At 36.8% G+C, this 26,990-nt stretch overlaps 1 protein-coding gene across 3 annotated transcripts; it reads left to right on the forward strand.

Annotated features, from left to right (window-relative positions):
- On the forward strand, positions 1-26,617 carry ikzf2 (IKAROS family zinc finger 2). Of its 3 annotated transcripts, none has more exons than XM_008403855.3 (8): positions 1-434; positions 3,372-3,418; positions 9,316-9,417; positions 12,609-12,797; positions 15,497-15,664; positions 20,419-20,547; positions 21,604-21,729; positions 22,630-26,617. In XM_008403855.3, exons 2-8 carry the CDS (start codon positions 3,385-3,387, stop codon positions 23,436-23,438), a joined length of 1,557 nt encoding a protein of 518 aa, XP_008402077.1. In that variant the 5' UTR covers positions 1-434; positions 3,372-3,384; the 3' UTR covers positions 23,439-26,617. The 3 variants fall into 3 exon arrangements, with proteins under 3 accessions (XP_008402077.1, XP_008402070.1, XP_008402067.1); XM_008403848.3 differs by lacking the exon at positions 1-434 and adding an exon at positions 496-857; XM_008403845.3 differs by lacking the exon at positions 1-434 and adding an exon at positions 867-1,744.
- Positions 26,618-26,990: the final 373 nt, after the last annotated feature.

The following is a 26,990-nucleotide window of genomic DNA, read 5'->3' on the forward strand; positions in this document are numbered from 1 at the left end:
ATCAAAACATCGGCTGCTGGGGGACATTAAAGCAGAAAGCATCATTTTGTGGACAATAACAAACTGAAAAAAAAAAAAAAAAAAAAAAAAAAAAAAAGGGAGAGAGCACTTGTAACCTGATCGACTGGCGAGAAGAGCGAAGAGGCAGACTGTCCACACGGTGTGATCCGTTTCTATGTGTTAGACCAACATCCCAGAATAGCAACGCGTGCGGCCACCGAGCGAGGAGATGGAGGAGGAAGTGGTGGATTTAACAACTGTTGCTTTTGCTGCTGCTGCTGCTGCTGCCGCCGCCGCTGCTGCTGCGGAACCAACTACCTCTCAGTCCGGGCGGCATGGTGAATATCGGACAAGAGTCAATTCTATTTTAGACTGTCATTGTGGATCAGAGTGCAAGTCCACGGGGATATTAAAAAAAGTCCTTCCTATTTAAGGTAATTTAATAAAACAAAACAAAAAAAAAAAAAACCCAAACAAACAAAGCTAGAGACAATTAGGAGCGCGTATCGGTTTCCTGCTTTAAACGGAGTATGTACTCGCCTGTCCATTCAGCGTCTATCTCGCGACTGTATTATTGGCCACAGACGCTTGAGAGCTGCTGGCGGCGCATGTCTGCAGCAAAAAAAGGCAGACAAGGAGCGTCTGTGTGATGAATGGAAAAGCAGACGACTGGCTCTGCTGTAAGACAGCGGTGATCGGATAACCTGTTGAACTGCAGCTGTCAGTCAGCTCCCAAGTCATGCAGGAATCACAGACAGAAAGAAAGAAAGAAAAAAATAACAGGAGAAACACGCGTTACCTCTATGGCAACAAAAGTGGCCTTATACGCTGCTGGTAGCTAAAGAGCTTTTCTTCAGGTAAACAAATTCTGTCCTTACTATTTATGCTTAAACATCGTTCAGCAATGGCTATGCTTCATGATTTGTATTTATTTTTTTCCTGTTGATAAAATTGTCGATTGTGATTGGCTGTCGATAAGCACCATTCACACAAGGAAACTGTAAGTGGCATAGGCCCGTAGTCTTCAATTAGAGAAAGGAAAGTTAAATCATTTGTATCGCTGTGTGATGGGGAAGTTAGTTGCTTTGTGACTCTGACGTTTTCAAAAGTGATGTCCACGAGTTATAGCCTACTGCCATTAGGCCACATCACATTCTCTCTTCAGGAGCAATTAAAATGCTTGCGACTCTACCGGTTCGACCTTGAGTCACATCTCCACAGCAGCTTTTCAGCGTTGCCTGCCCACGGATTTCCAGTGCCTCGGTTGTTGAAAATAGCTTGGCTGCTCCCTGTCGCTATGGCTAATTCCTTAGGAACCGGTGGATCCAGTTTGATCCATCCCTCTCTCTTTCGCTCCCTTTACCAACTTGTTGAGTCTTCCCTTTTCTTTGTTCTTGCTGTGAACGTTCGCCATGTAACCGTTCGGCTATAAGCCGCGTCACATTTTTTATTTTTTTTTTTAACGATCTGCTGAAGTTCGAGCTGAGTTGAATGTGCATGTCGATAAGACGGCGTTGGTGTCGCTTTTAAAGTGGAAAAACTCGACAGGGAGGAGGGGGGACGCACTTTAGAGGCTCTCACACAGCGACAGTCACCTGTAGGAGACTGCAGATGTTGCACCTCTTGAACTTTTCGCTGCCTCTCTGAGCTTGAGCATTAGAGCTGTTGTCTTATCGGATGGTTACATGTTGATCTGGAGGAAAAAAGTTTCTGTATCTTCCTGAAACCTCCCTGGATAAATTAGGTAAAGTTGAACTTTTAAAATTTCTTGTTATTTTTATTCATTTGTAGGGAGGTGGAGACAACATACCACCACCCCTCCCTCTGTCCTTTTCTGAATTACTTTTTTTTGTGTGTGTGTGTGTGTGTGTGTACATAGTGGAGCCACTTACTTGAACGTATCCCTGTGAACCCAACTCTTTATTATTTATTGCATGCTTCTGTTTTAAACTTTCAGTTTTCCTGTCATGTAAGCGTTTCATGTACAGAAATACAGCGATTCTGAAACTGTTTCTTTGCTAAATTGGTGCTTTCACTATACAGCGTCGCTCTTTATGTGAAACTCGCTCAAACTATGAGAAAAATGACAAATGGTTCATCTGTGTCAAACATAAGATTGCTACTAGAAAAGTGAGAAAATGTGTAAGTCGTGAATCATTCAGTCCTGACTTAGATGTCGTCATGTTGTGTTCTTCTAATTAATAAAGGGTTAAGTTTTTATGCCCTTCAGGGAAGCCAGTAGTAATGCTGAGATATAATACAAATTGGTTATGGAGGCCAGAAAAACTATAATTAAGAAACACAACTTTCTTATGATGCCTGTGTGAGGAAATTCTTTTCAACACATTCGCCTGGTTTCCTTACTGTAAGAGCTGAGGGATTAGTGCATTTCTTTAACTTTAAATGTTACAGTTTATTACTAAAAAGCAATAGCATTTTTGTGAGTCTAATGATGTATAAACAGATTTTCATAATAAATTCTACAAATGATGTTTGGAGTAATTTATTTGTAAAACTTGTAATTAAGTAATTAAGTACAGAAGGGCCTTCTTCAAAACAGCTGAATTTCTCATTTTTTTAATAATTGTGTTACTGCTGTTGACAGCAATGTAAAGTTAAACTCAAAAGATTTTATGACTTTCCTTCACCTGTTGCTATTTAAGAATTCCATTTTACTTAGAAAAACGACATTAATTGTTGTAACTGATGAGTAACAACCAGTTACTCATCAGTTACCCATATTTGTAAAGTTGAATGCATCTTCATCTGCAATTTAATCCCAGAATTGGATCAGATGACACTTTCTGTGTGCATTCATGGAAATTTACAGAAACCGTCATATGGTCAAACCAATAATTTAACTAAGGACACATGCCTGAGTAACAAACAAGAAATAAAATGTTTGTTTGTTTTTTTCCCCAAGTTTAATGTAGTTCAGACGATACTCCATTTGTTAACGTGCATTATCGCTTCTCTACCGCAAGAAATGAACAAACCTCCTGCTGTTCATTTACACTTGAGATTAGTGGAATTGATACGTCTGTTACTGCAAAATTTGCAGCATTGCACTGTAAATAGGATTGGACCAGAATGTAAGTGTTTGGATTGTGTTGGATTGATTTAATTATATATTTCTGAAAATGAGTCGAGGCTGTTAATTTTGTAATGCCCTTTGAGATTACCTTTCTCGTGAATTGGAACTTTATAAACAAACTGAATTGACCTATAAATTAGATTTTTAAAAAGTGCATATGCATGATTTTTGTATGCGAGATTTGTATTCTAAAATCGTTTTGCATTCTTACATAAAGTAGCAATAGCATTTTTGTAAAAATGATAAAATATTTAACTGTTTATTTTATGTCTTACAGAACCTCTGAAGAAATGGAAATGGAAACTTCTGAAGACTATTCTACTAGTAAGTCCGTAAATCATTTCCAAAACACGTTAAACATGCAAACATTATGCATGAATCCATTCAAATGTCTATTATCCATTATGTAGGTTATTCTGATTCAGTGCTGATTTGAAAATAAGAACAAAATATATTTGTAATCACAACACGACAAACATTTTAAGGGATTTTCCCCTAAGTGCAGGCTTTTTCCTGTTCAGCCCTAAAGGTAGAGAAAATGATGCATTAGCACATCCTGTTGAATGCAGCAGATGCTGGATATGCGCTTTGTGGTACTCCATTGCCTTTTGTTGGTTTCCTTTGGGTAGGTCTCTGAATTTCTCTCCCCCCCTCCTTGATTTTTGCTTTGGTGTGCGTTTTTCAAAAAGCAGGTAGCATCTTGTTGATGACATCAGTGGAGACTTTTGGGTCTCCATTGGGGGTTTGTGTTTGTAGGAACACTTGGCAGGCGGGCCAGTGGAGGTGGAAGGAGAAAAGGAGCCTCTTCCTTTTTTCATCCATCTGTGGGTTGATTGCTAAACATGGAACATGTAGCAGTTAGCATGATGGTGGATTGTAGCATACTTTCATAAGGAGCCCAGTATTTTAGATTCTCAGTACACAGTAGTACACTGCCTTTCCTTATAGAACGTAATATGTCAAACGTGACATTTTATTTTACATCACTAATACCTTTAGACATAGAGATTTTTTTCAGTTCTATATTAAATTCAACGAGCTATATGTTAACTTTTCAAGGTTGATGTCTTCGACACAGGTCAAGTGTTTTATTGTAACTAAATCTCTCTTAGGTATTAGCTATGGAAACAAAGGGGAAGAAAGTAGACAGTCTCAAAAATGTTTAGTTATTGCATCTATATCTTTACATTGACCTCAAACATTACCAAGGTTTATTGTGTATTTTGGACTTATTTTGCCACTATTCCTCATTGAATAACCATATAGATGTGCAGGATAGACATATAATTTCATTACAGTATAATGACAAAATAATCTATATTGACCACAGATGTGAAAATTATAATACGTAATAAAAAAGAGCACACCAAAGTCACAAACTTACAAACCGACAACTGACAATATTGATCAACTGGTACCCCTGTTTGGGGGCGCAGTGCAAACCCTGTGCTCTGGTGGATTCAACATTGTGTGATTTTAATGCAATAATAATAAATGTAATAATTAAAAATAATTTAACAATTTTTGGCTTTACATCTGACACTGCCTGCTGTCTGCATTCTTTTATTGATGTGCATACGGAACCAACAGCGGAAAAAGTAATTAAAACAGCAATCCATGAAGATTCTGATGGTCCAGTTATGTTTTCATGAATATTAAGTAAAATGACCAATTGTTTTAATGCAACAAAAACTTGTGGTTGAACCTATAAGCTGAAAATATTCACTTGTTTTCAAAAAAGGAAGACAATCTATGACTTTAAAGTGTAAAGGAAATGTCATGCAGCCAGGAACGTACTTCACAGCATTAGGACTTTTAACGACTGTGAAACACAGAAAAGGAATATCTTACATCCATGATTTAAACGATAGTTAGACCCTTTTAGGAGTTTCTTGGTGCCTGTCCAATTTTTTACCTGAATCAGATTAGGCATAAGAGGCCCTAAATCAGAAAGCTCTAATGTTGAACAGTAGGAACATTTGATTTTCCCACTTTGTAGAGCAAAATTTCCCTGACACTGTAAGGCAGACCGGCCCACCTTACTGTTTACCTACACATCCACAGCAAGATACGAAAGAGAAAACATAAAGGAAATTTGACATATGGGATTTTAAATTGGAAGAAACACATGTGTCCTGATTCTGTGTTCAATTGTGTTTTGCTGAAAAGTAGGAAAAATGTTAATTTGCACAACAGTAAGACATATTGTACAGTACAGAACCAGGTTTACAGTCAACTGTAAACCTGAAGACATTGTCAGGTTTACAGTTGACTGGAAGATACGTCCTACCACACTGTGACATGTCATGTTTGGAGATCAAGAATCGAATCAAACTCACGCAAGGTCAACAGAGTGGAAATTTGTATGTTTACTTGATCTTTATGTAAGTGATGGTAACATTATCTATGAGTCAGAGTAGCGGTATGAGACATGCAACCAGACAGTGAATATTTAGATATGGGACTCATCATTTTTGGTTTCAATTTCTGATGGCCTTATAGACGTGTAGAAGATGTGCATAAAGATAAAAGGAAGAAGAAAAAAAAAAACAAGTGTAAAGATTGCTATTACATGAACGGGCTGTAGCTGACTTATAATATTGTACTTTGTTCAAATTATAACTAGTGCAGTTAAAACCTGTTTCTTTATAAATCTGCTGAATAACCAATTCTTGAGAGTCCAAAAGGCCTTTATTATTTAATCATTTTCTCTTCTCTTTAATCAGTCCTTGTTCTAATACTCTTCCTGAAAGTCATGCCTCCGTTTTTTTTGCACTTCTACTCTCGCACTACACTTTCACACACTCACACAGAATCATTCTGTTACCTCGTTTGTTTCATCGTCTCACGTGTTGATTCCGTTCGCTTTTTTTTTTGCAATTCCTATTACCCGTGGGAATTACTCACACTTTTAACTGTGTTTTGGAGAAATTAATTTACTTTCTTTTCTTTTTTTTGTAATTCATTAGATCCTTTAATCATTTGACACACATTCATATATAAACAAAGAATATTAATAGTTTTTTTTTTTTTTGACAAATGAAAATGTGGCTTATGAAGCAAAACTTTAACAGTAGTTTTCATGCTGCTAAGTTCCATTGCTTTTGGAATCAAGTGTGAGGTTTTGAGATCATCATCAGATATTACATTTCAATAACAAAAATAAAAATACAAAACAATAACCAAGCTACTAATGTGAAAGATACATTTAAAATCAGTGTTTACCAATAGATATGTGGATTGGCACCTGAAAAGTTTAGAATTTGATGTTAAAAAATATATATCAATCCCCTTTGATGTGGACTTTGGGTTTCATGGTTGCTTGTCTTTTACAGGTGCACAATCTATATATGAAACAGTGAAAAGGGGAAATACCCTAAAATCATGACATGACCTCTTTAATAATAGGTTACATTTTAAGGTGAACAGTAGGAGGTTTCTAGGTCTAGTCTAGTCTCATACACAGATTCAGTTTGTCCCAAAAAGAGCAAAACAACTGCTGCGTTTCATCAAATCGGATGCCCTTGTTGTTATGGAAAAGAATCAGATGGTGTACTTGTTGATATGTTGTTTGTGGTTTTGAGCCATTTTCCTAACATCTTCTGAGCAGATATAGAGCGACATATTTCCAAAAGGCACCTATGCTTCATAGACACACTTGTACAGATGCATGATTTTGAAAAGAAGTAAATGTCTTTGCTCTTCCTAGGTTTCTGAAAGGATGACTGGACTTACTATTTGGTGTCAGTAATGAAGTCAGCAAAAATTACACCTACAGGTTTCGCTTGTATACAATGTTTCCTTTCCGTTTGCACATAAAATCGTCCAAATTTAGTGCATTACTCAAATAACCTTTTCCCCGGCAAGCCTTATCTCTTTGTTATTCTGATCTTATGGTTCATTTTGGTTTGACTCAGCAAATGCAGGACACCAACGCAACTTTTTGAGTCAGTCCATGAAACCCTAAGCTTGTGGGCTGTTAATTTTTTTAATCCCATTTTATCTTCAGACAGTGAAGCAGATAAAGCTTTTACAGTGCTGTGACCACGTACCGTTCCGCTTAGAGATTTCTTCTGATTTGATGACGTATTGATTTAAATGATCAAAATTTAATATCAGAAAAACAAACTGAGTAGATTCAATAAGGATTTTTCAAATTATTCCTTTTTAACAAGGGAAAAACCTAAGTCTTTACGGAAATATAATCACAGTTATTAACTCTTTTTTAGTTCAATTTCAAAAACTTTATCAAGACGTGATTCCTTGCAAGACCTGGAAAATTAAGAAATCACCTGTGCAGAACTTCTCTGATGGCATGCCAATGTTTAATTTCTTCCAATCTGCAGAAATTAAACATTGGCATTTACTAGTCTGGAAAGACTTTGCTGTTTCAGGACCTGCACAACTTGTTGCAGCTGATGAAAGAATGAATTCTGCGAAGAAAAAAAAAAATCTTGAAGGAGGTCTATAATTATGTCACCTTAAGCTTTAAAGCATTTTGTCTGATGATTGACCAGCATCAGATTGATGATGCTGGTGTGCTTTGGAATGCTCACATTGCCTGTGAACATTCATGATCGTGAACTGTGGCTGAATTAAAGTAATTCTGCTAAGGAAGTGGTCCTCAATTCCTCTTTAGTACTGTAAAAGTTTCACTGCTATTTATTGTAAATGTCAGTGGCAGATGCTGCCCACAGGGGTGAAACAACCATTTTTTAGGTTTTTGGGGCAATTACTTCTCTACATATAACCAGGTTGGTTGTGATATCTTTTTCCGTAATAAACAAAATATTATTTAAATACTGCATTTTGTATTTTTGTCTTGCTGTCAAAACTTATTTAATAATTAAAAAAATGTAAGTGTAGCTCAAAAAAGAAGAATATCCAAAATGGGTGGTGCTATCATTCACAACACCATATAAATTAAATGATCATGCAGCTGTGTCTACCCAAGCAAGTAAAAGTTATGGATTTGACTCTTAACATGTTCCTTTAGTTGTGTAGTGAAAATAAAACTGATTTTTATTTTCCATCCTGAACTCTAACATCTCAAAGCTGTTACTATAGACCTTAGCCTGCCAAGCCATTGCTATGAGCATCTGTCAGCATCTGTTACCAAAAGCTAATGGAAAATCCATCTTGACAAATCTGGGCCACTCGAGGACAGCATTGCCAAGGGATAGCCAGGGTTGGTCACCTGAGATTTCCTCCAACCCCGAACTGTGCAACCCGAGCTAAGGCTGAGGGATTGTATCATGGACAACGTCTCCCAGTATGCCCCACTCAGTGAGGCTGTTGTTAGAGTGCACCAAGACCACAAAAGACGATGACAGTAAATATGACTGGCCATTACTAGAGATAACTTAGAGCAGATTCTTTTTGTTCTTATGAAATGAATAATTTCAGAATAGACCAATAAGGCATTGCAAGGAACCCTTTCAGAAGCAACACTGGCTCCTGTATTTCACTTTCTTTTTTCTTTTTTTCTTGTGTTTACTATTGCTTAGTGCTGTCTGCTTAGACAGGTCTAAAAACTGATGGGCTAACCATGTTTCCTTTGGGATTTGACACCTGGGTCAGAGATAGTGTTCACCTCTTGCCACTGCATTGTTCAAGTGACCCTGACGGGGCCGGGGTGTAAGGGGATAAGGGATTGGTGTGCTCTCCCTCTGAGTGGACACTGGGCTATCCATAGCCAGGGTTCTGCACAGACTGCTGAGAGGATGCAATCTGATCTGCATTTGATGGACATCAGGACTGTATTGTTGCATAAAAACAGTATACTTATGTACGCTGGTGTGCCACATAGACTCTGAGGCAGATCTGGTAAGAATAAGCAATTTTAGACAAATAGAGAAGTTTTACAAGGACTCTGCCAGTGTATAGGAGAATGTGCTCCCTAACACATTATTACGTAGTCACTTTACTTGATTGCATTATCAGTTGAATTGTTTTCACAGTAACAAATGAATTGGAATTGTTTAGGTAACAGTGTATAAAACTCCCATCCTTTAAAAAACTGTATTTTGAGCTTCTATGGACTCAAAATGTAAGTGTTTCATAATAATCCAGGCCTTTTTCAAGACCCTGAATTCTTACTTTAACATATAACATGGATTTTTTTTTTCCACAAAGCGCTGATGTTTCTTTTCCTTCTTTTTTTTTTAAACGTGTGCCTTGTTTCAATGCTTGGTAAAGATTGCTTTCTCTTTGTTTCCCAGGTAACGGCCAATGCTCTTCCGGCAAGGAGGACTCAAGAATAGTGGTGGATATGTCACCACCTAATGTACCAGTACATCCCCAGGGTCCTAATTCCCCCAATGGTTAGTAAATATATATACATAATAGTGCTACATTCTTCCAGAGCCACTCCACAACCCAAATGCATTGTGCTTATTGACATTACTGTTGTTGTTTTTGATATGTAGCCCTAATACTGCTGACTAGATATTCAGAAATTAGCCTGGCGTTATTTTCACAAATATCAACATTGGGAAAAAAGAAAAAAGCCAAAATAGCTGCCAGATTAAACAAATGTGTTGCTGTTTACCTTGTATTACCTTGGATGCTGTTGGCTTCACTGGATTTTATTCAAGAGTATGAGAGTAAGGGGGGCTTAGTTTTCAGATTTTTATTTTACTTAAATCTATGCATAAAATACATTAAGTTTGTGATTTTAATGTGACAAAATGTAAAATAAAAGTATGTATGCTTTTACATATTTTTTATTTATTTCAGTAATTTGTTCATCCAGCCCACTAGAATGATAATGTATGATGTAAAATTCTAATATTCGAAGAAGTTAAATGTCATGCTTTCATTAGATGTAAGCAGAAAATAACATAGCAAAAAGGAAAACTTCAATCTGTGTAATTATCTGTAAGATTAATTTCTGTTGGCGAGGTAAATGCAGAAATAAATTAACTTCTCAATAATATTGAAGTTATAAAAAGAAAAATATCTAAACAGTGGGCTAGGCTTTTTAATTCAAATAAAATGTAAGACAAACATAAAGGATTGCACCAAATGGTGTTGCACAAAACTTCACAGAACAAAAATGTGCCATTATTCATATTATCTCAGATAATGAACTGTAAAATGGAAACAATTACATTACATCATATTGACAATTTAGCATAGATATAATAGGCTTAATGAAAACAAGTTTTGTGCAAAAGTATACCATACTGAACCTGAGTGTAAAATATAGTCCAGAGTGTCACACGGTTCCCGTTAGTGTACTGACCAAAAAACCTAGATTATCTCTAGCAATGTCACCGTGAACAAGCAAATTAAAGAAAGGGGAAACAAAGTAAAATTAACCAACTGTAGAAATGTAACAGAAACTTTTCCCACAAGTCTTTAAGAGGGGTGGAGGCTAGCTGGAATAAGGATTCCCCAGGGAGAAACTGTGTTTTTGTTATTTTTAATGCTGCCTAGCATGTTTTGACATTTGAAGTTTTGGTAGAAAACATTATACACACAATCAGAAATAGATAACATAAAAAAAAAAAGACTCAGTGCCAAACTTGCAAGCTTAAACGGAGCCTCTATGATGATTATATATTCTGTCCTCCATTTACAATGGATGAGTAGAAGAGTAAAATTACAGCCTTTAGGGTGGATGACAGATTGGATGGCAATGGTGACAGAATGTCTTCTTTATTCATAATGTTTTGATGCTGTCAGTCAACCACTCAATCAATAATGATCACCCTTCCTGTTCTTTACAGATAAATTATTAGAAACTCATGTAAAGCATCAACAATACAATATTGTAACTAAAAGAAGTAGTCAAATGTATATTCATTTACTTATTTATTTTGTCACATCTGATGAAATCAAAAATAATTTCTTCTCCTGACTGCTCTGTACATTCCAGTCTCCCACAATGGAAAAACGGATGTAGACACACAGAGCTGAGTAGCAAGGACGTTTAGGTCTCGTCCGTGTTGCCAGGATACAGCTGTCAAAGACGAGGCTCAGTTTCAACTTGGGCACTGGGATAAGTGAAACATACAGTTAAAGCTTGGAGGATATTACTTCTTAATGAAACAAATTTCCACAGTCTTTAAAAATAGAATCCCCTAGTTTGTACATTTCTTCTGCTAAGCACAAAGTTGTCAGGATTTTTCTTCACAGACTGAGAGGTCGGTTGATGAAAGCAGCCAAATGGAAGGATTTAATGAAACAACAGCTACACAGATTCTCACTGAGATTATTTCCCCTGTAAAAATCCCAAAACAGGATTGTCAGGATCAGTAAGGTGCGGTTGGAGTGTGCTTGAGGTTTTTTTTGTTTTTTTCTTGTCCAAACATAGGGTTCATTTCATATTTTAAAACAGACAACGCTTGTAGTGCTGACTTAAAAAAAAACCCCACTAAATATTCAGTTACACAAGAACATGGGAACTTTGTGTATGGGAATAAAGTCAAGTCTACTTGATGAGACAGATCATCAAGTTATGTAATACTGGGAGAATCACTTTTGGCTCCAAAGTTTTTCACAAATACTAAAATCAATAGGTCAAAACTAAAAATGACTCTACAGGAATGTTTTTACCACTGTGAAACTGAATCAAAGCAATGAACAGGAGCCAAATGTAATATTCCGGGAAAAAAACAACAACAAAAAACTGTTGTATGATTTTATCAGTTTATTTATGAGGATGATAATGGAGGATCAAGCAAAATAAGAATGTCAGATCTGTTCATATCTTTGAGTCATGACTGGAATCTGGCAATTTTTTGTACTTGACCTCCTGCATTAACTCAACTTGAAATTTTCTGATCAGTGATTTGTGGCAGGTTGTGCTCAAAAAAACATTTTTCTGTCTGGACATTGTTCCTAATTATAGAGGGCTCAAAAAGAAAAACAACAAAAAACTAATGTAGGAATAATAAATAAATCTAGACACAGCTGTATGTTCTTTTGGTATTGTTCAGAAATATCAATTAATGTAAGCTGCAATAGCCCAAAACTGGAACAAATTTTTGCACACGCACATTTGCGCACAAGTACTCTCTGTATTGCACAATCTTTTGCCCTTGTCTTCCATTGTATCTCCCATTGGTAGTCAGCAGCAGCCAGCAATGTGCCTCTGACACTCCTTTTCTCCCCAGGGACAGCTTGAAACCAGACCATCCTGTTTTCTTTTTCTCTTTTTTGTCTCAGTCTTCTCCATTCTTGGTATCAGATCATCCTATTCTGTACATTACTGCACATTACAATATTATTATGGCCCCTCAAACATTTACTGTTATATTATTACATTTGTTTTTTCACATCAGCACAAAAACGTTAAACCATTAGACTTGTTCTTAGACCAGTTCTCCATTTTTGGCCATTCAGAGGTCCTTGAACTACGGAAGGAACTCCTTATGATGTTATATGTTCATGCAATAAAAAGAGGCCAATTTGTGAGATAACGTAAATGATTCTTGCAATAATTGCATGATCACATCATATTACAGACTCAGCAGGTCAAGAGAATCACATATTTTAACTTTTACAGAAGTGGCTATAAAGCAAGAGGAAGATCTGGTGGAAGATGGTGACAACAGCAGCACAGCACCTGAAGAAATGGGTCACCCAGGAGATGAAGGAGCAACACCGGAGGAATCTGCGACGAGCAGTCCACACAATGGACAAGACGGGTCTGGACCAAATGCACCATCAGACGCAGGGATTCGACAACAGAATGGTATGCATTATTTCTAAATGTAATTAGAGCATTTGCATATACGGATGTGTGGTATGATTCAGATGTTTTTATAAAACAAATTTTAGGTTTCGGCAGGAGATTTGTGACAGTGAGTCATATGCCTTTTCTTTTTTATATCTTTATTGTTCCTCGCCAGTGGGTGGAGTTTTCTTTCTTTCTTTCTTTCTTCTTTTTTTTTTTTTTTTCTGAACACAACAGTTTTGCTTTGAAATGATTAGCAAGGAAAAAAAAAATATCCTTGGAATCTTCCGCAACCTGTTTCCAACTGACGCCATGACTCCTCTGGTTGTCATCGCACTTAAATCAGATTTCTCTTTTTCCAACTGGCTTGAGATCAAAAGATTTACAGCTAGCACAAAACTGACCACGCCAAACAGTTTCGTCAAATACATGTGTAACGTTTACCCTGTTAAATGCAAAAATAGGCATTTTTGCTCTAAGAAAACTAAAACATGTTAATGACAAATTTCTGAATGAATCAAAACAAAGTGCTTTTTGTGTTTGTCATGAGTCAGTTAACACCAGCTTACGGCTGTCTTTATATTGTTCACTCCTTCATTAGATATTGCTCTAATTCAGGGTTTGAGCAGTTCTCGTCTCTTTGGTTTTTGCTAGAGAATATTTTTAAATATCAGAAGCCATTTTGGAAATCTAAACAAACAGCAAAGATGCTTAAATGTAAGGTATAAATTACGACATAATAAGTGAGGAAAAGTGTAAGAGGTAAGTAAATGAGTGTTGCAATTCTGAATTAATGAAACAGGAAACAATTTCATTTTGAAATTATCAGCTGGAAGTGTCTTTGTAGCGTTGCTGCTAACTTAGTTGTGGCAATATGTCAGAGTTGAGTTAAATTTACTTTGTTCTGAAATTCTGATCCATGCCATTTAATAAAGCCTTAAGTTAAAGAGACCTTTATATGGACATTATTGTGAAGTCACAGCTAACATGAACAGATAGTTATGAGTCATTAAAATCCCATCATCAAAAAAATATCGCTGGCTAATAATCAAGAGCAGCGTTCGACAGTAAAGCATGCGCAGCGGCTGCAGTCTGTAGCTCACACACACACACACACACACACACACACACACACTTCCATTCACTCTTTATTACAGAAGACATTCTATTGTGTCACATCTCTAGTCTTTAAGCCACAAGTCGAGTATACAGTCTTTTATTTTCTCTCTTATGAAGTCTTGTCAGAGATTCTAAGTTTGATTTAAATTTGGACTTTGTCTGAGTTATTGTAATAGATGGTTTGTCCAATAAAAATGATTCAATACAGGATTATAGTTAATCTAACTATAGCATATTATAAAGCAATTAGGCTACATGCTTAAAATACAGTTTGGAATTATAATACAATTGTTAGAGAAGGCAATATTTATATGAGCATCAGTTTATCTTAATCATATTAACAAGAACTACTTTTGATTTAGTTCTATTCCATACTTTGTCTTTCTTTTATATAACAAAAAATAAGCTTTTCAGTATCCTAGGGAAGATGACGTGAAGTGAATATTTGTAATCTATTTACCTTAAAACATGTTGCTGAAGACACTCGTATCTAATGCCACAGCAGTTGTCAGTCTGCACATGTACTATTCCGTAGCGCTTCATTTTGAAGTGGAACAAAGTTCAGGCATGGTTTTCAACCTTTTTCACCATTAAACATCTTACATCTGCAAGTTTTGGGGGGCATTCGTTATCAGCTATGCACATCTACAGATAGAGCTTTTTGCCCATTGTTGCAAAATCTCTAAAGCTCACTCAGGGCAGATGTAGAGCATTTGTGAACATCTCTTATCAAGTCTTCTCAGAGATTCTAAGTTTGATTTAAATCTGGGCTTTGACTGGGTCAATGTAACGGATGAATGTTCTTTGATCAAGACATTCTATTGTGTCGCTGGTTTTATGCTTTCGCCCATTGCCCCGCTGGAAGGCCGGAAGTCTCAAGTTCTTTACAGCTTGTAGCAACTTTTCTTGCTGTCCCGTCGTGGATTTAGCTCGATCTAGCTTCACGTCAACTCTGAACATCTTCAGACAAGATTGCTCACACCATGGTACTGTAGTACCATACGTAGCATTTTGTGAGTCAAAATGACCAGTTTGGGTGTAATCTTACCAGAACATCTTCAACAAGTTATCTGTTTCCTCAACATGACTTGTGACAAGTGTAAACTTTTCTCTACAGCGGGTTTTTTCTTGCCACTGTTCTATAAAGGTCAGTTTTGTTAAGTATAAAGCTAATTATGACAAAAAAATATAGTACTGATTACATTATGGATCATTAGCTATTCATAATGGTATTTGTTGCTTCAGTCAAATTCTATAGCCAGTGGGTTCAGTGAAGAGAGTTAAAACGTTTACTTTTGATTTTCTGTAAGTTCAAAGGTCCCCCTCCTCCCCACCACATATTTTTCTCTTTATTTCATTTTAGAAATCTTCAAGATTTTACTGGGAAATTAAATATATTGCCAAAGGAGCTGATGAAATGCTTAGCTTCTCAGATATGACGAATAAAGCAGTTGCTAATGGTAACATAGATAAAGTAAATTTTCAGCTCTTGCATAAGGAACATTATTCTATTTAAAGTAGAACAATGACCTTTGCTCTCTTGGTAAAATCTGCTAATAGTAAGTCTGGTATTGACTTCCTGTACCATCTTCCTTCAGGTGACAGGCCTTTCCAGTGCAACCAGTGCGGTGTATCGTTCACCCAGAAGGGGAACCTGCTGCGACACATTAAGCTGCACACAGGTGAAAAACCCTTCAAGTGCCCCTTCTGCAGCTATGCTTGCCGGCGCCGTGACGCCCTCACTGGCCATCTTCGTACTCATGCTGGTAAGCTTTGTTCTCACCCAGCGTGCTTCTCCTTTTTAACCAAACCATGTCTGCTACCTAGAAGAGACTGTTGCTGTGTCACCAGAAGTGCTATGGAGATAAACAAAAGAAGAAGTTGTAGTTTTATATTTAGAGAGACCAATGCTAATATTTCCCCCCTACATTTTAGGTCTTTGTTTATGTATAGTACAATCATTTTAGTGAGCATCAGATTAGTTGTCCCAGATTTTTTTTTTCTGAAAAAGAAAGCATCTGTTTTATTTTGAGTCTTTGTTTGCATTCCTCACATATTCTTCTTATATATTAGTGTGACTTGCAGGCGTGTGCAGGTTAAAGACCTGTGTTTTTCATGTCCACGTTATAGACGCTGTGACTGCTTTGTGGTTAGGTTCCAAGGACATGCTGTTTCTCAGTTGCTTTTCAATAGACAGAGGAAACTGTTGAGAAACATATGTGGAGTGGTAGCAGTCTCTCTCAACTGTAACCCACTTTCCTATCGGAGGACGTGTTCTCCCCTCCATTGCGCCTTTGAAATCAAGGTCAAACAATACCGTCATTTCTGCCTGTGATGCCCGCACAGGGGTTACTCATACAAAGTCCTCCTTTTAGATGGAGGTGACATTTGTTTCTGTGTCTGTGCCAATACAAGTTTTTATATTTTTATGTTATATTTTTTTATATTTTGTTTGACTGTCCTGCAGAAGTATTGCCTTCTGAATTATCTCACATTTTGGTTTACAACCACCAACTAGAAAGTCTTTTTTTTTTTTTTTTTTACTGGGAGTGTACGCCGAGACAAAGTCGCAAATTATTGTGATGTTGAAAAAAAAAAGGCATTTTGCAAATAAGAATCAGGAAAGTGTTGATTGAATTTGTATTCGGCCTCAATGAGTCAATAACCACCTTTTGAAGCTATTACATTTTTGGGGGATTAATCTTTTGATAACTTACTCTTACTTGCCAAATAGCTTTGACTGGACTATTCATACACATGAACATGCTTTGGTCAAAACCATAAATGCAGTTATGATTGTACGTTCATGGTCATTGGTCTTCAGGAGGTTTATCCTCTACCCCAATTTCAATTCTGTTGCACCCTCTGCAGCAGGGGTCCTCAAACTTTTTCCTGTGAGGGCCACATAACTTTTCCCTTCTCTGGTGGCCGGCTGGAGTCAGATTGTAACAGAAAAAATGTGACGATTGTAGGAGTGCCTAAATGTAAAAATATATTGTTTTCCAGAAAGGACAATCAAATAACCCTCTCTGGGTTCTTCACAGAACAAGTCAGGAAATAAATAATAACCAAATAATCCTCTCTGGGTTCTTCACAGAACAAATCCAGGAAGGATTATAGTCCGTATTTTCCGAACTATGAGTCACACCGGACTATAAGCCACAACCCCAAAGTTTCTTTTTTTTTTTTTTAAACCAGTAAACATACACATATAAGCCACAGATATCTCTGCCGCTCCAGGTTTTCCACAGTGATGCAGCAGCAGCAGAGGGGGCGGACACCCAACATTTGAGTCATAACAGGTCAATTGAATATCACATTTATTACGATTGAAAAAAAAAAGTTGCCAAGATTAGATTTAACTGAACTGATTACGGTAGTTTCTGATCGGTAACTGTAGTAAAAGTGCTGATCCTTTGTGTCTGCTACTAGCATGTGCTAAATGAAAATGGGCGTCTTCTTCTTCTTTTTCTTCTTCTTCTTCATATTTCAGTGGGAGCTTGAATCCACTATTGTTTCACTACTGCCATCTATTGGATAATAAAACATATACCTCAAATTCTCATAATGATCCCAGTATTATTAAAAAAAAAACAACCAAAAAACGAAAAATCTTATTTTTCCCCTTCAATGCTATTTAACTGATCAACAACATTCTCAAATTTCAATTCCCTATTAAAACCTAATTCCGTTTTAATGGGCGCTTTCTTCTTTTATGTCCAATTTTGACTTCCAATGATGCACTTCCTGCCAAAGAGCCCCCTGGTGGTTGTAGAAAAATCCACATATAAGCGGCTTATAGTCCGGAAAATACGGTATATGAAAAAAAAATCTGTATGCTCTCTGGTATTGTTCAGGGGGCCGGACCAAATGTGGAGGTGGGCCGGATCCGGCCCGCAGGCCGTAGTTTGGGGACCACTGCTCTACAGGATTCCCCTATATTTAGCCCCTTGCTTCTTCCCCATCAACTCGTACGGCTTTCTTTTAACAATGCGTGTGTTTTTTTCTTTTGTATTGGCACTGCACTTCCGTAAGGGACCATTTTGTTCACAGATTCTGAGCTGTGGGATTTCTGCAACTCTTCTACCATGTGTCTCATGGCTGCTTAATGCGTTCCCTCGTCAGTCTGTCGGTTTAGGTGGAAGGCTATCCCTGTAGAGATCTGCTGTTTTGCTATATTCTTTCCATTTTCGCATGATGGATTCAACAGTGCACCATGAGATATTCATGTTTTGAGATAATGTTTTATATCATAACACTGCTATAATTTATCAGCAGCTTTATCCAAGAATAATCAAATGTTTGGTGCTGTTTAATTAGCCACTGGACCCGTGAAAACCAAGATTAACTCACACATATGTTGACTTTATTCATTAGTCGGAAACGTCTTAAGGCAGTTTCTTGCTTTTCTCTGGATTTTATTTAAGTTCCAGATTTTTTTTTATTATTATTTTTTATTTTAAATACTGCAAATGTTTTCCTACTGTAATATTGTTGATCATTCACATAATATACTTTGGGATTTTTGGTCGTAACACATAATTTTACAAGGTATTACTCTTGCATATCACCAGAGGTTTAATCATAAGAGTCTTCCTATTTATCCTGGATCCTTTCTTTATCCAGGCTCAGTTTTAAAGGCTTGCAAAGGTGACAGCTCTGACTTGGTTCCCAGCCAGCAAGAACAGGTTTAGCCAAAAAAAAAATGAGGGAGAGCGAGAAAAAAACAGAGTAGTCGGTTGAGGAAAAAGTTAAGAGAGTGACATTCAGTGAAGCAGGGAAACTGAAGACTGAACAGGGTGTTACACTGGATGGTGGCTTTTTTCACAGTAAGAAGGTCGTTGTGAGACAGAGAGAACACTATGCATTGAGAGGGAAGCAGTTTTTCATTAGCAACTACATACCCCAATTTCCCATGTGTTAGTCAAATGCAATCAGCCTAGTAAGTCTGAGCTTAAAGCATTTGCATAAATAAAAGCAGCAGGTAAATGTGAGTTTTTCAGATCCTTCCAACATCTGCACAAGGTTGTGTGTAGGTGGTCATATAAATATGAGAAAAAAATGTACTCTGAGAATAAAGCATGAATAATGTGCAAAACTTTAATAATTTTTAAAAAGTATTGTAATACACAGCAAAGAAAATTATTTCCGTGATTACCTTTCATATTGAAGTAGCTCATTATTTTAAAACATTAATACTGCAGTGACACTATGTGGTCAATTTCTGAGATTCTATAGTTGTCTGTAATGGTGCTGAATATTCTGTGCTGAAGTAGGAATAGAACAAAAAACATGTGCGTTTGTAACACTAACAATGATAGTATGGTTTTGTCATTTTGTAACAAGTGGGGTTTATTTTTACAACAAAAAAAATCCACCATCTAGACATTTATCTGGGAAAAACAGAAATATGATTTACTGTAAGAGTAATATGCAGTTCTTACTCACTTCCTTTACATCATATTTTTATTTTAGTAAACACACCTTTCTGTTTAACATAAAAAGCTCCTATGACAATAGGTGAATCTGCCTCCAAGCATATGTGATGTGGTGTGTGTGTGTGTGTGTGTGTGCGTCTGTGTGTGTGCGTGTGCATGTGTGTGTGTGCAAGTGCACGCGTATGTGTATGTGTTACTGCCTTAGTGTCTCAGACTGAAACATGCTTGGTTTCTCTGTTCTCACAGTACTAGATCACCCATACATCATTTTCTAGTAGTAGCTGTAAAAACTATACCAGGCGATGTCTGTTACAGCCAATCATAGTGTCTGGTTCTTAGTAGTAGACTTATGTGGCCTCTACTTCACTCACTGACTCTCTGTATGAGTCAGTACCCTAATACAGGACACAGAACTATTGCCTCAGCAGTCTTCATCTTGACGAGATTCCGCTTTATGCTGTGTTTTTGTACTGAGTTTTTAAGAAGGATTTACAACGGAACATTTAAGCAAATGGTGCATTTGTTTTTCAAGTAAGCTCACCATTTAATGCCTATCTGGTTAAAAATATGATGTGTTAGAACAATGTAGATTGGTTGACTGAGGAAGATGTCAAGAATGTGTCCTCATCTTTCCATTTGATTGAACTGAATACAACAAAGGTGGTATAATGAATCACACTCCACCTCCGTAGCAGTTTAACTTGGAGTTACTTTCCTACCATCACGGGATGCGTGATCAACTCCGTTGTTTACTCATGCACTGCCACAGCAGTGGGAGTTTGCTTTGTGTGGCACAGACCAAAGTGTTTTGAAATAGAGACTACATGGCGCAACTACTGATGTCGCCCACAGCCTCTGTTTCAGTCTAGCAACAGTTGTGTGGAATCCTCACACTAGTAGTGGAACCTCCATGACCTCAGAAGATTACTTTTGCTTGGTTGGTACTACTAACTGTTCACAAGTTGTATTACTATTACGCATACCTTTGTTGCTGCAGCTCCAGACTCTACTCTCTATGCAGCTGTAACTGAAACAAATATTTTCTCTACTGATCACCTATTGATCACCTCTATTGATTTTAGTTGGCAAACCACACAAGTGCAACTTCTGTGGACGGAGTTACAAACAACGGACATCCCTGGAGGAGCACAAAGAGCGTTGCCACAGTTACCTCAGCTTGGATCCTGGTGCCAACACAGGCCCTTACACAGGTAAATGTTAGAGTTGCACAGTGAAAACAGTTAGTGACCGGAATTGACAGATGTTTATTCTGATCTGGTGTCCAGCCGGTTTGAAACTGAAAAAGCTCATTTCTATTTCTAATAAGTTAATGCACCCTTTCTGAGCGCTGTCTTCTTCAGTCAGCTTTTGCTGAGTGAGGAAGGCTATTTTCAGAATCAGTGAGGCTTTTGAAAATGCAGTCAGAGGAAGCACTAATGTGTAAGAAACTATATACAAGGACACAGGATTTTAACACGTCTGCTTGTCTGCAATTCATTCAGGCTGTGAGAGAGTGAGCGAGAGCAAGACTTCCAGTAAATAACACAGGAGCTGAACAGAACTTAGTAAAATGTTATTTATTATATTAGATTTGTTATATTATATTCCATGTTTTTTATATATGAATGAAATCCACATGAGATGTGCATTTGATCTTACACACAGAGGCTGATACATTTTCAAACGCGCATTGTGAAAGTGAATTGCACTAAATAAAAAGGTGTGTTGTGAATCTGTCCTTTGTAATACTAATTCTGAAAACCCAGTTACTTGTTCATTTAATATGCTGAACTCAGTTATTTTTCTCTGTTCCTTAAAATGTTAGAAAACCTGTTTTACATTAACTTTGCTCTCACAAAACAACATGAGCTCTGATTATGACTAAAATGATTAAATGAGTGCCCACAGTCAGAGCGTTGAAAAGAAAAGAAAAACAAAACAAAAAACAATTATATATATATATATATATATATATATATATATATATATATATATATATATATATATATATATATATATATATATATATATAAATTATAACTTGCTGAAAAGTTTGTAAATGAAAATGAAAATTAAAGATTTTTTAAATGAACTTTCTTAAATTGTGAATTATTTTATCCATCAAACAAATCGGATTTTTAAAAATAAAATTAGAAAAGTTGTTAAATAGTTGTGTATTTTTGTCTAAATACTTAAATATTTGGTGATCTAGTTATTTCACACTCAAAACGTCCCTCTGTTTAATCCCTTCCCTCTGAAATTTTTAGGTGAAGTTCCAAAAGGGGGCATGGCTGAGGCCGGCAGCATGCCAGCCTTCGATCGGCCACCTGTCATTGAAAGACTGCCCACTAACGTTGGCAAGAGGAAGAGCACTACACCTCAGAAATTTGTGGGTGGGTATTTCGTATGTAGGTCAGATATCAGCAGCTTGATTTGTGTGTGGTGCTTATTTTAGAGGAACTGTTTTATAAATGTCAACCTTTTTGCATTTCATTATCTGCTATCAACTTGCAGGACATTTTTTTTTTTTTTTTTCACTTCAAGAGTAGTTGAAGTGACACATTAGACGTTTTTACTGTTGAAATACAAACATTAAAATTGGGATGTTAAATAGTTTTTTTAATTGTTGTTGTTTAAGTGCACACTCAGTTAAGCTTTTGTTTGTCAGAATTATTGCAATGTATTTAAATAAGTCTTATTCTTATTCAGCTAATTTCACTGTTGGTAAACAAGGTAGTAACAATATAATCTTAATATATACATATTTCTTTCCCTCCCAGTTTTTGTTTCGCATCATATCCTTATAACACACAGCAACTATGAGCCCTATCTATACGAGATGTTTTCTTTTTTCGTTTTCTTTTTATTTGCCCCACTATTAGAGGAAGAGATTGAGCAAGCTAGAGCAAGCAAAGGGCTCAAAGGCAAGGAAATGTTTTTCACTCTGTGGTTAGATACACCTGTAACTTATAACATTGTTCTTATCAAGTGAAAACAGCTTACCGCATCCCTGTTCTGGAGGGGTTAAACAGTGCAATAGAAGAAGGATGGGGCTTTCCACCCCATTAGACGACAACATATAGCACAAAATGTGAAAAACAAGAGGTGAAATAGCAGCATAACGCAGGTTCGATGGTCTAGAAAGGAAATATAAAACCATACTCAGATTTTTTCTAACTGTTTGGCTTTCCAGATTGTCATTTATGGGAAAGCTTTCCCTTAATTTATGTGTTTTTCTTCTGCATGTGTCAGTTATTGTTAAAGTTAATTTTAAATTATGTATTTATTTGCAGGAGAAAAGCTTCGCTACAGCTACCCTGATATAGGCTATCATGAGATGCGCTTGAAATATGAAAATCATCCTGAATTGATACCATCCCACATGATGGACCAGGCTATCAACAATGCCATGACGTACTTGGGATCAGACACCCTCCGTCCAATACTCCACCATCCAGGTCCATCTGTATCTATGGCTGAGGTTGTTCCCATTGTCAATCCCCTTTATCACCATGTTCTACCATTTAGCCAGCAACCAGAGCGTCCAGGAAACTGCGAAACACTTCCACCACATCCACCCCAATCCCAAGAGTTCCCCAGCCACCCAACTTCGAATGGCCCTACTTCCTTAACTCGGCAGAACAAGCAACCTCAGGCATCACAGGAGGAATCAGCAAGCAACAGCGGCGTTGACTCGGCTGACTCGGCTCGAAGCAGCCCTCAGGAAAGGCAGGGGTACCTGAACACCAGCGCACCTGCAGGCCTCAGGTCACGAGCCAGTCCAGCTGTGGGCTCTGGTGAGCGAGTTATTGATGCGTCACCCAGGAGTGGGACAGGAGTGGGAGCAGGGATGATGCGTGTGGTAACAGAGCGGCCAGTGGGCCATGAAGGGGTGCGGGTGTTCGCTCGAGACGGCCACGAGCTGCGAGCCTTTCAGTGTGAGCACTGTCGACTGCTCTTTCTGGACCACGTCATGTACACCATCCACATGGGTTGCCACGGTTACAGGGATCCCCTGGAGTGCAACATCTGTGGTCACCGAAGCAAAGACCGCTACGAGTTCTCTTCGCACATAGTTCGAGGGGAGCACACTTTCCATTAAAAGGGACAAAACGGAAGCAAGCGGGAAGCCTTGGGAATAAGACGAGCATTAACCTGCTATCCATCCCTTCCCTGTGAAAGTGCATATAACAGTGGCACTGTAGGCAAGTGTAGCACAATCAAAGACTACTTTTTAAGCTACTGGTTGTAAATTGGAGCTGTTGAACAATCACATGAAGGTATGGGCCAAAGACATATTTTGTACTTATTTAAGTAACTTAGAACAAAGAAGTTTTTTTTTGTTTTTTTTCCTCTTTTCTAACCAATGAATTGTTTATGAGAGCAGCTGCCAGCTTTTAGCCGGTTTTTCATTTTAATTTTACATGGAATTATCTTTCTTGGAGCTTTTGAGTTTTAAACTTTGTTCGGCTGCAACATAGTCATGTACCGTGAAGGCTCAATTAAATGTAAGAGAAAACGGAAAGTAGCTTAGAACAATCTCACCAGTGCATTACTGAATTGACTGTTGAAATTGAGGATGAACAAAAAGATAAAGGTGTAATTTAATTAAATTAAGATGAGAGGAGACATGTCAGTTCCACTGGCAACACAGTGGCCACACAATGTCAAACTAGTTTTACAATCGAATGCGTTTTAGAAGTGAAAATGTAATGTTTTCTAAATTATACTACAGATTTCAAAAGGATATTCTATTATACATGTACATCAGTGTCAATCTGAATTAATCCATGGATCCTTTGGTAACTGGATGTGCTTCTTAACGACAAAAACCAACAAACAAGTGCAATTTTTTTGATTCAAAATATATTAAAATGAGAGTTATTATTATTATTATTGTTATTATTACTATTTTACATGGTTTAAAATAGATAGGAAGAAATTTAGTTGACCTTTAAAATAAAAGCTTGACTAAATTGTTGATATTCCTGTGGAGGCACCATATTTTTAATCGTCCTATTGGGAGGTCCTGTTCTTCTTTACACACCAATACCAAGTTTTTATTTCAGTTTAAACCTTTATGACAAACAGCTTGTATTTCAATTCAATACTTTGCATTTTAAAACATTTTTTTTTTTTTTTTTTTTTTTTACAATATTGGTTTTTGATGTGCAAATCCAATTGTCAAGGAATTCATGGTCTTGTTCCAAGACAGGGTGCCTTGGAACAAGTTTACTGTTTAGACTTTACATCAATGTCTAAACATTTGACACCAGATATTTTAAGATCAAATTAAACTTAATATCAAATGTTTTATATGAATGTAACATGGCTTACTAATAAGCACATTACAGTTTATTGCATGCAGGGAAATTACTTTTGAACATGCTAGTAAATTAAATGCAAAGGCCACTTACCTATTTGCTCGTAAGACAGGGATTTAAACCATTGGACAACAAAGATACATTACAAAGATACAGACACCCTTTCTGATGTACCTCACTTTTTAATCATTTTGGATTTAAACATGAAACTATATGATTTAGTTTCCATAAAATGTGTATTTTTGTTGCATGGTAGTAGACACATGCATGTTGCACTGTTTGTCATTTTCGCGCATTATCACCATTGCAGAGAAACGGTTTACTGATGCTGGAGCTAAAGTGTTGCGCTGCGTTGGTTTTCGTCTGCGGTTTTATTAGGCCTATCTTTCCGTAATGGGGCTGCTCTTTTATCTTCTCCTCTTCAACCCTCATCTCACAAACAAGCAAGTACACACTAATGTATGTTAGTTTCCTTCACTTTGAATCTTGCTTTGCTCACTTGCTATATGCCATTACAATCATGTGTGACCTTTAACAGCAAAGATCAAGAAAGGAGCAGTATGAGCTAGGGGATAAATGAACAGAGTGTGGTTTCCCTACGTACAATAGTACAAATCTAAAGGAACTTCCAAAAACTGCAGCATATCAACTTTTATACCCTTCATCAGCTAAGAAATATGTATTAAAATGATGTTAAGGCCAGTTACAAACTTTTTTACTGTAGTTCATTGAAGCACAGCAAATTTGGGTTAAAGAGCTGGTCGTTTCTTTGCTTCTCAACACTGAGCTCAGTACAGTAGACCATGGTCATGCACTTTATGTATGTCTAGGCAATGCTATTTTAATGCAGGCATAACAGAAAACAATGCAGTTTATTAGAACAATCATGGAGCAGCATAAAAAAGGCAAAACTTTGTGTGTTTTTCTGATATCTTATGAATATGGCTCTTTGTTGTTGTTTTTTTTATATATAAGAAGTTCTTCAAGATATAAGCATTATTTGTTTCACACAACTTTTTTTTTTTTAAACAATCCTGTAGGTTTCCTGGATTCATAAAATCAAAAGGCAGGTTATTTCTAATTTACATGTTGCCTCTTAGCATACTCATGGTAAGGTTTTGGTATTGGAAATTGTTTACACCTCGCAACTTTTATATTAAATCTTTTCATTATTTTGTCTATTTACCACTGTATATATTTAATTTCTGCAAATGTTTATGTTTTAGAAAGGGGTTAATCTGGAAAAAAAAAAACAACAAGCTTTTAATGTATTGCTAATTGCATTTTCTTTATGTTTTTTAAGCTCAATTTGTAGGTATAATACAACTCTACCTGTCTGTCTTATCCAAGCAGCCATATAAACAGAACAAAGAAAAAAGTCTTCTTTCACCCTCTGAGTACCTGAGGACTTTACTTGAAAATTCTAATCATTGCTAATGCTACATGTTGTGCTTTTTGTAAGTTTTGATGACGAGCCTAGTAAATGTCTATTTTTCTGCTGAAATGTTAATACAAATAGTTTTGTGAACTTTGTATGGTTTTGAAGTTTAACAAATGTTTACAAGATTGTACAAGGAGTGGTTCTGGGCGCATAATAATGATATTGGCTCTGAATATTGAAATTATTCAGGAACGTGTGCCGACTGATGAGTTTTCATATTGACAGACTTTCTAATGTAAGGGCTCTCAGGAATTAGAATAGGCCTTGTATTTTTTATGTAGTTTATTTATCGAGAAAGATGCGCAGAGATTTCAGTTTCTCTGATGCCTCTTAACACTCAAAGTGGTGAAGGAAGTTGTTCAGCCCTGTATTTTCTTTCTATGCTCTTTTTTTATCCTCATTGTCTTTATTTTTACTTTACATCATTGACTATATGAAGACACACAGCTGTGAACATTGCAGTGTACATTTTAAGGCATGATTTCCCTTAATTAAAGAAATGGTTTTACTGCTTCACTTGTGTTGTGAATTTTGGAAAAGATTACATTGTCTGTTCTACAGTTCATAAAATTTCCTCTTTTGAAGTTAAAATGTACATTTTAAGCTACTTTTTTGCATTGAAAACAAAAGACAAAAAAACAGCATTTTGGGAAATGTGTATCTCCATAATTTCTGTAGATTTTTCTGAATGTAATTTTTTTTTTTTGGTGTTTTTTGGCCCAAACAGGAACTGAATATAAGCTGACCTTATATCCATTTTATATCATCCACTGGCTTTTGCAATGCACACCCAACATGAAGTTATTGTACTTCGCAACTGGTAAAGTATTTCCTGTATTTTGGATATTTGAGTAGAGTTCTGTTTGATGTCTACAGTTCAAAAAATGTC

Source organism: Poecilia reticulata, chromosome 2 (genome assembly GCF_904066995.2).
Source record: "Poecilia reticulata chromosome 2, P_reticulata-male-v2, whole genome shotgun sequence".
NCBI classification, from domain to species: Eukaryota; Metazoa; Chordata; class Actinopteri; order Cyprinodontiformes; family Poeciliidae; genus Poecilia; species Poecilia reticulata.